This window comes from Pogona vitticeps, chromosome 2 (assembly GCF_051106095.1).
Source record: "Pogona vitticeps strain Pit_001003342236 chromosome 2, PviZW2.1, whole genome shotgun sequence".
Lineage (NCBI taxonomy): Eukaryota > Metazoa > Chordata > Lepidosauria > Squamata > Agamidae > Pogona > Pogona vitticeps.
This window is the reverse complement of record NC_135784.1, coordinates 20,947,414-20,960,197: the sequence shown is the minus strand read 5'-3', so window position 1 is coordinate 20,960,197 and position 12,784 is coordinate 20,947,414. Positions and strand designations below refer to the sequence as shown.

The window sequence follows — 12,784 nt, the reverse complement described above, 5'->3', positions numbered from 1 at the left end:
TAGCTGCTAAAAATAGATTGAACCCAACCATGCCAAAAGCACTCCAAATTGTGAAGTTCCATCTGATCACACACTCACAAAGCTTTATTTGGCTCTTCACAAACCACCAATCTCCCCTCAAAATAACTTTGTCGAGGTCTGAGGTTAGCTAGAAGAGACTAACTCAGAGCTATGGGAACACAAATACATACGGCCAGGACTCCCATGCCCATCAGCCCCTGCCAGCATGATGGTAAAGCAATAATAGGAGTTGTAGTCCCTCAACAATAGAGAGGGAGGTGGGTTTCCTAGCCCTGCTGTAATGAACACTCCACTTGTTTTTTTTTAAAAAAACCAAGAGTACATTATTGAAATTCTAAGTATAAAATGAAATATATCTTTTATTCTTTGCTTCTTTCATACCCAACACGTTTCATGCCTAAGTTGTACAGTTGACTGTTGTTTTTTAAAGCCACCTTTCTGTCTTTTATATGCAGTATCCAAGAGTTTTTTTAAAAAATAACAAACTTTAAAACTACTTAGAACAACAACAAAAATTATCATTATGTAATAGTCACAGGTATATTGCAAATGTCCATCCAGAGAGGGCTTAAAACGTGCAGCTGCCTGAGGTGAAGGATTGGGGCCGCTGATGAATGTTATTTTAAATACTGAAGATGGGGCTGCATCATTCATAACGCCTGAAGGCCATAACGCAGATCTGGCCCAGCGAGTGGGTGGGCATTGAGTAAGGCATGGGAAGCATAATGCTGAGTCTATCTAATCTGTACCTTTCAGCTTCTGTTGCCCAAGGCGGGTGCCTCATCCTGCCTCAAGGGAGGACCTGTCCTGTTTACCTCAAGCTAGCCCAGTGCCCTGCAAGGCTCCAAAAATGCAGTCAGGAGCTATATTAGTAAATAAAAACCGGGTCTTTTGTAATGTTAATGGCCCTTGATGCCCATTTAAGGCCAAATCACCCTCAAATATTTCATCATCTATCAAGAATAGTTGCTTATACATAGCACTGGGAAGGTGTGGGGAAGAAAAATTAATTCCTGGCTTAAAATTCTCTACATATATACATAATAGTAAACATTATTACCACATTACAAAGCGTTTAGTTCTACTTCCCTTTCAGACCCCCTACTCCACACCCTCAAATCATGGTAAGGAATGTGTACATGCTACAGATTTACATTCTATAAGCATATAAATTATGAGTAACTATTAGTTTATGTTTATATTAGGCTATTATGAGGCAGGACTGGTTCAAAATAATTTGCTGCTTCAGGTGAGGAACGTGATGGCACCCTTTCCTGTTCCACATACCGATGGCCAGCACCTGAATTTTACTTGAACTGGGAATGCGGTTTCTTGCAACAAGTGTTGTTTTTTTCAGGTACCAAAGTGGCTATGTCACTTATGCAAAATACCTTTGTATAACAAGTAATGATGCCTTGTTAATTCAAAAGGCCAGTTCATCTTGCCTCACAATAAGGCCAGCCCTCACACTAGCACCTAAAAGGCGGATCGGACAGGCTATTTGCCCTGTTGTTTGGTCTGCTGCGGGTGACAGGTGAGTTTGCTCTTTATTCTGGCCATCGCAGGATGTGGATGTGAACCAAGCTATCCCCTCAAAGCATCCCTCCGCACAGCTTTCTGAGCCCCTGACGGGGGCTTCTATCTTTTGGTGAGGAAATGATTACTCTGGTTTTGACCATTTCCAGTGTGTCCTACCATTGGGAATGGACCAAAAAGCGAGCCTTCTGGCTGTCAAGACACCTCCCGTTTTGAATTTCCAATATCCTGAAGTGGCTTCATTAGAGAGCCACTTCAGGACATTGGCAAATGAAATACTTCCTCTGCTCCTTTGCAGAGGGGTAAAGGAAGTTAAACTCTTTTTTAAAAAGAAGCTGGTATATAATCGCTGATGTGCTGCATTATTTACAATAAGAATCATGTGCTGTCAAGCCAATTCTGATATATGGCCACCTCTTTTCAGGATTTTCCAGGGAGAGAATATTCAGAAGTGGTTTATCTTTCCCTCCCTCTAGGGGGAGCCCCGGGACTGTGCAGCTTGCCCAAGGCTACCCAGGTTGGCTTTTCTCCCAGGAGACACACAGTGGGGAGCTGAATCCTCTCACTCTGCAGCCAGATACTTAACTCAGTGAGATATCTCACCAGCTCACATTAGTTATAAAGAAATATATACAGTATATTCCTTTGCCTTTTCTGAAGGGCTGCACTTGCACCCCACTCCGAGAGACCCTATTTAGCCTGCAGAAGCCTGCTCTAAAATGAGCAGTATAGACAAGACCCAAGGTCCCTTTTTCTTGCTACCTATTTACTCACTACTTACAGTAACATGTTATTAGTACATTATTTTCCAAAGTTTTTTCTGTAAAAAGTTTGTGAATTTCTGTTAATGCCCTTACATAATTTATCATCCTCATCATGTGCTGCCAGGTCCATTCTGCCTTATGGTGACCCTTTCCATAGTGTTTTTAAGGTAGAGAAAAGAGAGAAGAGATTGTCCATTCTGTTCTTCTGGGGAGCACCCTGGGACTGTGTAGCTTGCCCAAGGCCACACAGGCTGGCTCTTTTCCTGAGAGGCACCGTGGGGGATTCGAACTCTCAGCCTCTGACTCTGCAGCCAGATACCTAAAGCACTGAGAGATTCAGACAGCTAATAATGTACTGGCGAGTAAATTCCGACGTTGGGAATATCCTAGTTCACAGGGTTTTCCCTGGTACAGAATACTCAGAACTGGTTTCCCCTTCCCTTCCTCTAGGGAGAGCCTTGGGACTGTGCAGCTTGCCCAAGGCTACCCAGGCTGGCTCAACTCACACTACTGTGAATAATGAACTTTGGAACTAGGAGCAACACATCACTTTTTGTGTCTGTTTAAGAAATACACAATTACCGTTTTGTAATCATGTTCCCACAAAGTTCTTCAGAGGTCTGTCCTCCAACACTTTGCAGCCACTCCCTTCTCCACAGTGTCCGCCGCCTACAGCACTCCATTCACCTTGCCTCATGGTAGAGCTGGCCCTAATACTAATATACCTAATATATTTGTGTGATGGAGCAGTAGAAGTGTCACAACGCAGGATTACCAGTATCTTGCTTGATCTCTGCTACCATTTGCAATGGAGGGGGGAAAAAAACCCTCTAAATCTTAGATTTGGAATAGTAACCAGAATCCAATTGGGGATTTACATTGGCGTTAAGTGTAATATCTCAATTGTGGCAGCGAATTGCTGCTAACAAATGGTTGCCCTTGTCTTCCTGATTGTGTGTCAGGGTGTGTGACTGGCATGTGACCAGGAATGCAAGCAGCAACTATTTGTTTGTTTGTTTGTTCATTCGTTTATTTCAGTATGTATACTGCCCCATAGTACACACACTCACTGGGTAGTTTACAACACATTAAAAACACATATAAATATCCAACAATTAATACTTAAACAGATTTAAACCTGGTCCCTAATTAAAACCTAACAATTTAAAATATGTACATCTCAGGTAATTAGTAAAATAAGCAGAAATCTGCTGTCACCATTTAGACAATTTGTACACTTACACCAGAATAAATCCTCAATAGGATTCGGGCTGTTAAGTCTCACGTTTGCAGGCACCCATAATCACAGAGACGGGTCCTTTGGTTGTGTGGTCTTCTTATGCGCACAATCCAGGCAGTAAGCCCAAGTCAACACAATGGGACTTGCTTCTGAGGAAATATGCATACGATTATACCAGGCATATGTGTAACATAATCTTTGCTGCCTTTCTGATAGCAGGCAAAGACCTTTGTCTTCAGGCTGGATTTTCCTTAGTGACTGACTGTCTAGGAGACAATAAGCAGGGCGGTTTATATTTTGTTCCTTCTAAATCTTTTTTTTTGTAATGCTTCTACCTAACATTTTAAAATATACTTTTATTAATTCCTGTTAAATATTTGAATAATTTACTATTTTTATATTGTTCTTTTAAAGAGGCAAACCACCTTGGGTCCTTTTTTTTAAGGTGAAATGCAAGGCAAATATATTTTAAATAAATAAATAAAGACAATGTCAGCTTCCCAGACAACATGGAAATTCCTTCACAGTTTTTACTAACACAATCAGTGTGGAGGGTGGATGTTGTTGTTTTTTTCCCCTTTAACACTTCCTCTCCTGATGAGTGTTTTGATGCCTCACGAGAAGCGATTGGTCACTGAAGATTTTCCCACAGTCCGAGCATCGGTACAGCTTCTCCTCCATGTGGATCCTCATGTGCACCCTCAAGTTCGAGTTCCCGCCAAAACTCTTCCCGCAGTCAGCGCAGGTGTAGGGTTTCTCCCGCGTGTGCGTGCGCTCATGCACCAAGAGGCCCGAGCTCTGGCTGAAGCTTTTCCCGCAGTCTCGGCATTTGTAAGGTTTCTCCCCCGTGTGAATCCTCTGGTGTCGGATCAGGACCGGCCGCTCCCGGAAGCTCTTCCCGCAATCCGTACACTTGTAGGGACGCTCCCCCGTGTGGGTCCTCTTGTGTACGATCAAGTTGGAATTGTCGCAGAAGCTCTTCCCACAGTCCGAGCACTGGTAGGGCTTCTCGCCCGTGTGGATCCTTTCGTGGGTGATCAGGTAAGCCCTCGTGCTGAAGCCCTTCCCGCACACGGAGCACTTGTACGGCTTCTCTCCCGTGTGCGTCCTCTCGTGAGCCTGAAGGTTGCACTTCAACTGAAAGTCTTTCCCGCAGTGGGCGCAGGATTTCTCTCGCTCGTTTCCCAGTTTCTGAGCCTCGTTCATGGGGATCATGAGCTGGACAACATTCCCTTCCAATTCCACATATCTCCCCTGGGAATTGATAAACTTATCCTTCTCAAGGCACGCGCCCTCCTGGCTTGAGGAGGCTTTTCCCTGTTTAGGCCAACTGGATACATTCTGCCCAGCTCTTCCTGACAATCTGCGAGGCGGTTCCAGTTTCCCCCGGTTTTCCCGTTTGTTCTGCTCCTTCCCATTGCCTGTGGGAAGAAGAACAGAATTTTAAACACAAGAATTTGGTTGACAGAGACCCCACTCAATCTTTGCCACTCAGTGAAAGGACTTCTGTGCAAGAATATCGTCGTTGGCTTTTGGTTACAATAAATAATATATAACATCTGCACACAGCAGCTTGAAGTGTATTGATTTAAAGAAACACTTCATAGAGTAAAAATGGTACAGTGGTGCCTCACAAGACAATGTTAATTCATTCCGTGAAAGTAGCGAAAACATTGTCTTGCAAAATGTGGTTCCCCACTGGAATGCATCTAAATCTATTTAATGAGTTCCAATGGGGAAAAATCGTCGTCGTTTTGCAAAAATCGCCCATAGGAAAAGCGTGGATCAGCTGTCAAAATCGCTGTCTTGCGAAAATCGGTCCCGAAAACACCAGTTTTGCGAGTCATGGACCTAGCTGTCCAAATCGTTGTCTTGCGAAAAACTGTCCCGAAAAACTCACAAAAACTCATCGCAAAACTCATCGCAAAAACTCATAGTCTTGTGAATAAACCGTTTTGCAAGGCAATCGTCTAGCGAGGCACCACTGTATCTTCTCCCTTATATGTGTTTATACCAGCAATGGATAGCAAATAATCATTTGTGCCTTTATTAAAAGATTAAATGACGTTTACTGTTTAGAAACATGTGTAAATATGGCATAACTCATAGGGCTTAGACATTTGATACTTGCCATACATGTTCATAGACTCACAAAGTTGGAAGGGGCCTATAAGGCCATCAAGTCCAACCCCCTCCCTGCTCAAGGCAAGAATACAAATGTTCTTGACTTATTGACAGACATTTTTTTTCCTCTAGTAAATAAATAACTCTTACATTGTAATACTATTATAATTGTAAGCCTTTTCTGGCCTTATCAAATCCTGTCAGTTATGTCATTAACCCTGTCAGCCTATCAGTCCTATCTAAACATTTTACATATTGGATCCTATCCCAGAACCTGTTCCACGTTAGTCTCAGTCCCAGGTTTGTTCCTGTCCGACAGACCTTCTGACACCTGCCTTATATAGCTGCCTGGATGACTCCAGACACATTTGGATTCGTCAGAATGCTACGCAACATTCTGTCTTCCCCTAGCAAACACCTTTAAACATACAGATACACATATACACATCTTGTGCTATATAAATATATGTACTACAGATGTTTGACCTTGTAACCCACGGATGTGGGGGGATCATGGCCACAGAAACTGACTGGTGGCTTTTGCCACGCCTGTTCCTCCCAGAGTTGCTGCTACGGTGGTGAAAAAAAGATCTACTTTCCCTTTAAAACCAGGATGGGCTGCCACGGAATATCCACAAGCTGCATTCACTCCAACTTCCATGCACTCTCAGACTCCTGATGTGGGAAAAAGTCATTCGAGGAAGAAAACAAGGTATGGGTGCTTGTGCCCTGTTTAGACAAGACTGGTACCCAGAGTCGTGACTTTATTTTTCTTTAAAAGAAAGAAAAGCTATAGGAGGGGGGCCTGAGGAAAATCACAACAACTACGACTTCAAGGGGCCACAGAATTCTCAACCCCCATTTTAAAACAAGGTGCATAATTCCCATGCTTCCAGGAGCACAATTCTGTTCGAAAACAAGGCGAGTAGGGAGCACGTACCTTGTTTAAAGAGGAAAAGAAATATTATTTCTTCTGCCACTGCGATGGTGTCAAATTTGGCAATGGCAGCAACAGGGTTTGTACTGATTTTGGGGAGTCTGTAGGATGAAAGTACCCCCTCTTGGTACAATTCAAGGGTTATATAGTTTTATTTTATTGTACTTGTCTACATTCCTGTACATGGGTGGGAATTTTTTTTCCTACCAAGGGGTGCATTAATTAAGTTGAAACCTGGTTGAGATTTACTTTGTAGCAAATGGGCGTGGCCAGTGCCCAAAGTGGGTGGAGTCATCACCCAAAAGGAGTGTGGCATTGTCCAATTACAGCTAAAGTAATGGAGGACTTCTTGGACTACAATTCCCAGAATTCCCCCACCTAGAATGGATTCCGACCATACTGGCAGCAGCGATTCAAGGAGTGACAGTCCCAACGAGTAACTGTCCCATGCTTGATCCAACACAGCCTTTAAAATTGTCTTTACCTTTTTTTAAAGCAACCGCCTCAAACCTGTGATACGTTCAGCTCCTTATCCAGACCCCTAATTCTTATCCAGGAGGAATTCTTACCCAGCATGGCCATCTCTCCATCACTCTCCGGTTTGATCGCCATGGAAGGTGGCCTCTCCCAGGCATTCAAAGGCATCCTCTCCACTTCAGGAGCATTAGCAGTTCCTTCCTGGAATACCCCCAGTACCTGAGTAAGGAGAAGGGAGTATTAATTTTCAAAACTCCTTATAAATAATAAAGAAGCTAAGCAAGGACTTGCCTGGGCTCACAGACATTACTTTAATTTATCATTTATTTAATACGAGTTTGCTTCCAATGAAAAGACCCAGAACCGCTTATAAAACATTTTTTAAAAAACCCAAATATTAAAGTAGCTGAAGATTACAACACTTGGCTGGATAGCTCAGTGGTTTAGGTATGTGGCTGCTAAGTCAGAGGGTGGGAGTTTGACTCCCCACATTGCCTCCTATGGAAAAGCTAGCCTGTGTAGCCTTGGGCAAGCTGCCCAACCCCAAGACTCCCCTCAGAAAAAGGGAATGGTAAGTATTTTCCATGACCCTGGAAAGGGTAATCATAAGTCAAAATTATTATTGTTGTTGTTATCCAAAAATACCAGGCACAAAAATACCTGGGTTACTCAAAGCTGAGAACCACTGGTCTAGATCATCTGTTTTATTCAGGAATTCTTGCCACTGAGAAGCCAACGCATCTCCAGAACTTTGCCCAGTCTTGTTAGTAATTATCCAGTAGAACTGAGTTTAGGGAGGACATTTTCCAGCCAAGTTTTGTTCAGCTGTCCTGTTTCAGGGGAGGCATTCCCCACTTCCCTTCCCCACCCACTCAGTCCCGTACAATTGATGTTTATGAGTCAGGAAACATGGGCGCTCTCCCTTCTCCAGGATCCTGTCCCTCCTGCTTGAAGCTGCAACTGGAACCCATCGAGGAGCACAGGATAAACAAAGTTACACCCGCAGGTCCTGTGACAACCACATGGAGATGGTAATGATCTATCTCTGATTACTTTTTAAAAAATCAGTAAAGACCTGAAAATAGGGCCTTCGCCCACTGCAGTGGTACAGCCCAGAGTCCTTTCAGGACTCTAACACTTTGTCTTCCTGCAAGGGCAGAGCGAGTGGATCTGCAAAACTCTGCAGGGAGCAAAGGGAGCGTCCTCACCTGCCTCTCCTCGGTCGGCAGCTTTAGCAGGAAGTCTTCGGCCAGAGACACCGCTTGAGAGCAGGTCTTCGGTCCACCCTGCTGGACCCAGTTCTGCATTCCCGAGGGCAGGACGGCCAGAAACTGCTCCAGGATGAGCAGGTCCAGGATCTGCTCCTTGGTGTGCCTCTCGGGCCTCAGCCACCGGTGGCCAAGATCCCACAGGCGGCTGCAAACGTCCCGGGGTCCTTCGGCGTCGTGGTAGACCAACGTCCGGAAGCGCTGCCGCTGCAAGTCCACACGCACGGCCTCTTCCATCGCCTCCTCTTCGTTTTCTCCCAGGATTTCTTCCTTCACTTTCCCTCCTCCTTCCCTGTCTTGAGCCCACACGTGGTCTTCTCTGCTGCCACGGGCCAGGACTTGGGTCAGCTTCTCACTGCCCAAGCGCTGCCTGGTATCCACCATTCCTTCAGGAGGAGACACCACAGTTTGACCCTCCTCTCGTAACGACGTGATGTGTTGTAGGTTTTGCCTGTGGGGATGGGAAGACACCACCCCTTTCCGGAAGTCCTGCAACTGGGCCTCCCAGAGCTGTTCAGTCCCCTTTGGCAGCTCCTGCTTCACAGAGTCCGACATGTTTGTTTCCCAGAATTCCCCTGCACTCCTGGGCTGCCTGAGGCCTGGGCCTCTCTCTGCCCCCAGTTCTAGGACCGCTTTGTCTGGCTGCTCAGCTTTCAGGCCCTGCTGAAAGACCCCAAATTCCTGCCGAAGACCCGGAGGGGGTGTGTCTCTTCGTTCGGCTGCCATTTTCTTTGTATGGTTGGCCCTGACTTGGGGTTAGATCGGTTATTCTTGTAAGACCAGTGAGAGAACTCAAATAGGCAGCGGGAGTTGTGTTATTGCTGCAGGTTCCCTGTGGAGGAATTTTTTTAAAAAAAGGATGAGCTACATTGTTAACATCATCAACAACAAGAAATCAGAAAGATAGTCAGGGTTGGGTTGGCTAAAAATGGAAAGGAAATGTGAGCGTCTCAAAGCAAAGCAATTAAACTACCTAAATTCTTCTTCTTTGGTTAGAGAAACTTGCCCCCCCCATGGTGTGTGACAAGAATCAATAGGATGATCCCAAGTGAGACAAAGAAGCATCTCTGTGTCCCACAACTGAAGGCTGGCCCCACATCCCTTTAAAAACACACACAGCTTGTTTAGGATGAGCTGATATTCTGCACTTCTTTGAATCTCTCCAGAATCTGGATGGCTGTCAGGTAGGGATCCTTCAGTGGTGGATTTCCTGCAGTGGCAGAGGGTCACCTAGATGACCTTTGGAAGTCCTCCCAACTTTACAGCTGCATGATTTCTTAAGATTTTATTTGCATGTTGTAATTGCTAGCTGCCCTAGCACCACTTAAAGATACCTCAGGGGTTCAGTTCGCTTCCCCACTGGGTCCTTGACAAGAGCTAGACATAATGATCTATAGGATCCCTTCCAGTTCTGCAGTTCTAAGATGGTGAGGATGATGTTGATGAAAAGCTTTTGTGGGAAGGAAAAATCTAATACAGACAGACATCTTCTGGTGAGAAAAATGGGGCCACCAAGTTCAATCTGTTGCCAATATTAACTCTGGGTCTGATGGCAATTTTATATATATTTTAATTGTATTTTAATTGTACATATTTTTATTGTATTTTAAATGCTGTAAGCCGCCCAGAGACCTTTGGGTAGTGTGGGCGGCATATAAATTAAATAAATAAATAAATAAATAAATAAATAAATAAATATGCAACTCAAAGGCTCTCAGATTTTTCCTTCTTATAATTCAGCATTTCTGAGACCAACTTGGGTATCAAATGCCCTTCAGCTGGACCCGGTCCTTCTCAAGCCTCAGCCCTTCAGATTTTCTTAAACTTCCGCTCCCAGAAGCCTCAGCAAAGGGGCCAAGAGTGAGGGATTCTGGGAGATGAAATTTAGACCACCTGAAGGAACGACGCTCAACAACCACTGATCCAGATAACTTTTTGTGATCGTACTTCAAACTTTCTGTTATACAAGGACACCCGATATGGGCAATCTTAACATCCCTGACAGTCAGGATCATCAGAAATTTCCCCCAGGGGGGCAAAAGGGATATGATTTGTAAGAACACCCAACCCTTCATTTAAAAATTACAATAGAGCCAGTGGTGTGAGGCTGGCAGCAGTTTTGGTTGTATCTCCTCAAAATTACCAACAGTTGAAGTCAATGGGTCTTAATCTCAGGTAAGGGGGTGTACAATTGGCAAAGTGTTGAATTTCTGGTTAAATTCCTCTAGCTAAGCAGCAGAAGTGCAGAGATTCACAGAGCAGAACAGTATTATGTTTGCCCAGAGTAGTCCATCCCCTTTTCTCATTAACTGGCACTTACAGTCTCGATAACTCACTCGGAGACAGGTAATAGTAGAAAATCAGTTTTCCTTACTTAACAGTTGTGAACAGATCGAACAACAAACTGACAAACATGACTGCTTTCAATAACAGACTTCAGCAAACTAGAGAGAGGGAAAAGAGACACAGAGCAGAGAGGCGGGGCTCTCTTTCAATTTAGAGGTAGGGAAAGAATGATTGGTTAGTGCTAGATAGATTGACAGTAAACCTAGCCCAGAAAGGGTCCTCTCAGCCAAACAACTACAAGTAGCAATATATATATTGTATAGTGCCCTATATATATATAAAACTTATGTTTTATATCTATATACTTCTCTATATATCTATATATATAGAACTTCTTTATACAAAACTTCTATATATATATATATATATATATATACAGTACTTCTGTTGCATTTTATCCAAACAAGACTATGAAATTGGTGACGCTAAGAGTTGTTCAACAAGGCCCTTCTTGTACTGGAAGTGTTTCACCAGAAGGTAGGCAGCCATTTCTGACAGCCAGTGATATGTGGTGGTTTCTGTGTTAGGAGAGATGAGAGATCTGAGTTCTAGTCCTCACTAAGCCACGAAACCCGCTGGATGAATCCAGGCCAGTCGCGTTTCTACAGCCGGACCTACCTCATAGGGCAGTTAGGGGATAAAATTGGGAGGCAGGTTGCGTACACTGCCTTGTGTTCAACAAAGAAGAAAGGTTGCATGCAATAAAAAATAGCCACATCCTGTATTGCAGAGCCTGCACTGAGTGAGGGATTGTCTAAATGACCTCAAGGTACTTCCCAACTTTATCGTTCTGGAGACCTAGAATATTCTCTTTGCCAAGCAAGGCTTCTCCCTCTGAGTATGTTCATCCAGCAGAGCCTTTTCTGTTTTCCCCTTTCTGCTCTGAACCTTTGGCATTCGTATTATCATCATCATCATCCTGTTATACAAAAACCCTTGGTGTCTACAATTCTCTGCAGAGCAGCATAACACCAGGGAGACAAGTTTTTGAAGCCATCGAGGGGACAAGAAAAAGAGGGGGGGGGGAAGCATCATCAGAAAGATCGTGCAGAAATTCAACAGGTGCTGTTCCTCCAAAAAAAGAGTACAGTACCACTGGATGGAAGCTTCACCTGTTCAACTAATGCCTGTACCATACATAGCTTATGAAAGGCATACAAGCCCAGCCAGGAAAGAAAAACAGAAATACAATTACAAATCTCCTTTTGCAAAATTGTTCACTTTCTTTTATTTATTTATATATATATTTTTTAAAGCTTTACAGACAGACTTTTCTCACTCACCTAAAATACCTACATGGGGTGGGACGGATTGGGAGCCGAAGCTCCGGCGACAGCGCCTGGGAAATTTAAACCCGACTTTCCCACGGGAGGCGGGGCAGGAAATGAGTCACACCATTAAGATCCCTCCTCCGTCGCCCGAAGATCGCAGCTTCTCTAGGAAGTTTAAAAAAAGAAAAAACTCAATGAACTTAACCCTTTTTCTCCGATCAGGCGGAAAGCTCAGGACCGCTTCTGCTATCACAACATCAGATTAGTGGAGAAGTCTATTGGAAGACCTGAGTTCGAATCCCACTCTGTCGTGGCGACTCGCGGGTACGGGAGAAATTGCTACTCCCGCTCTTTAAAAGCCTCACTTACCCTTGAAAGATTTATTAGGGTCGCTATAAATTGGTTCCCAACGGGATGCCACATATCAAAAACAGAAGGGATAAGGTTTTGCTGGATTTTTTTATTGGAAATACAGGCACAAAAGGACATGTTCTCTCTCTCTCTCTCTCTCTCTCTCTCTATCTATCTATCTATCTATCTATCTATCTATCTATACACACACACACACACATATACATATACATATACACACACACACACATATACATATACATACATACATACATACATACATACATGTGTGTGTGTGTGTATGTGTGTGTAGATAGATAGATAGATAGATAGATAGATAGATAGATAGATAGATAGATAGATAGATAGATAGATAGATAGATAGAGTGCATATATACATGCACACGCGCAGCTGGTGGGAAAGACCTTGTTGGAAAATATATATTGAT

The 12,784-nt window shown here is 43.8% G+C and overlaps 1 protein-coding gene across 1 annotated transcript; it reads right to left on the bottom strand.

Moving 5' to 3' along the window:
- Nucleotides 1–344: 344 nt before the first annotated feature.
- On the bottom strand, nucleotides 345–12,484 carry LOC144587506 (uncharacterized). The gene is made up of 4 exons (XM_078388368.1): nucleotides 11,997–12,484; nucleotides 8,308–9,199; nucleotides 7,192–7,318; nucleotides 345–4,982 (listed from the first exon to the last, which is right to left on the bottom strand). The coding sequence occupies exons 2-4, from the start codon at nucleotides 9,091–9,093 to the stop codon at nucleotides 4,141–4,143; spliced, it is 1,755 nt and encodes a 584-aa protein (XP_078244494.1). The 5' UTR covers nucleotides 9,094–9,199; nucleotides 11,997–12,484; the 3' UTR covers nucleotides 345–4,140.
- Nucleotides 12,485–12,784: the final 300 nt, after the last annotated feature.

Excerpts from the sequence above, each read along its gene's own strand:
- LOC144587506 (XM_078388368.1), bottom strand. The coding sequence starts at position 9,093 with ATGGCAGCCGAACGAAGAGACACACCCCCTCCGGGTCTTCGGCAGGAA. Across the intron at positions 7,319-8,307 it reads TGCCGACCGAGGAGAGGCAG|GTACTGGGGGTATTCCAGGA; the intron begins GTGAGGACGCTC and ends CTCCTTACTCAG. Across the intron at positions 4,983-7,191 it reads TGGAGAGATGGCCATGCTGG|GCAATGGGAAGGAGCAGAAC; the intron begins GTAAGAATTCCT and ends TTCTTCCCACAG.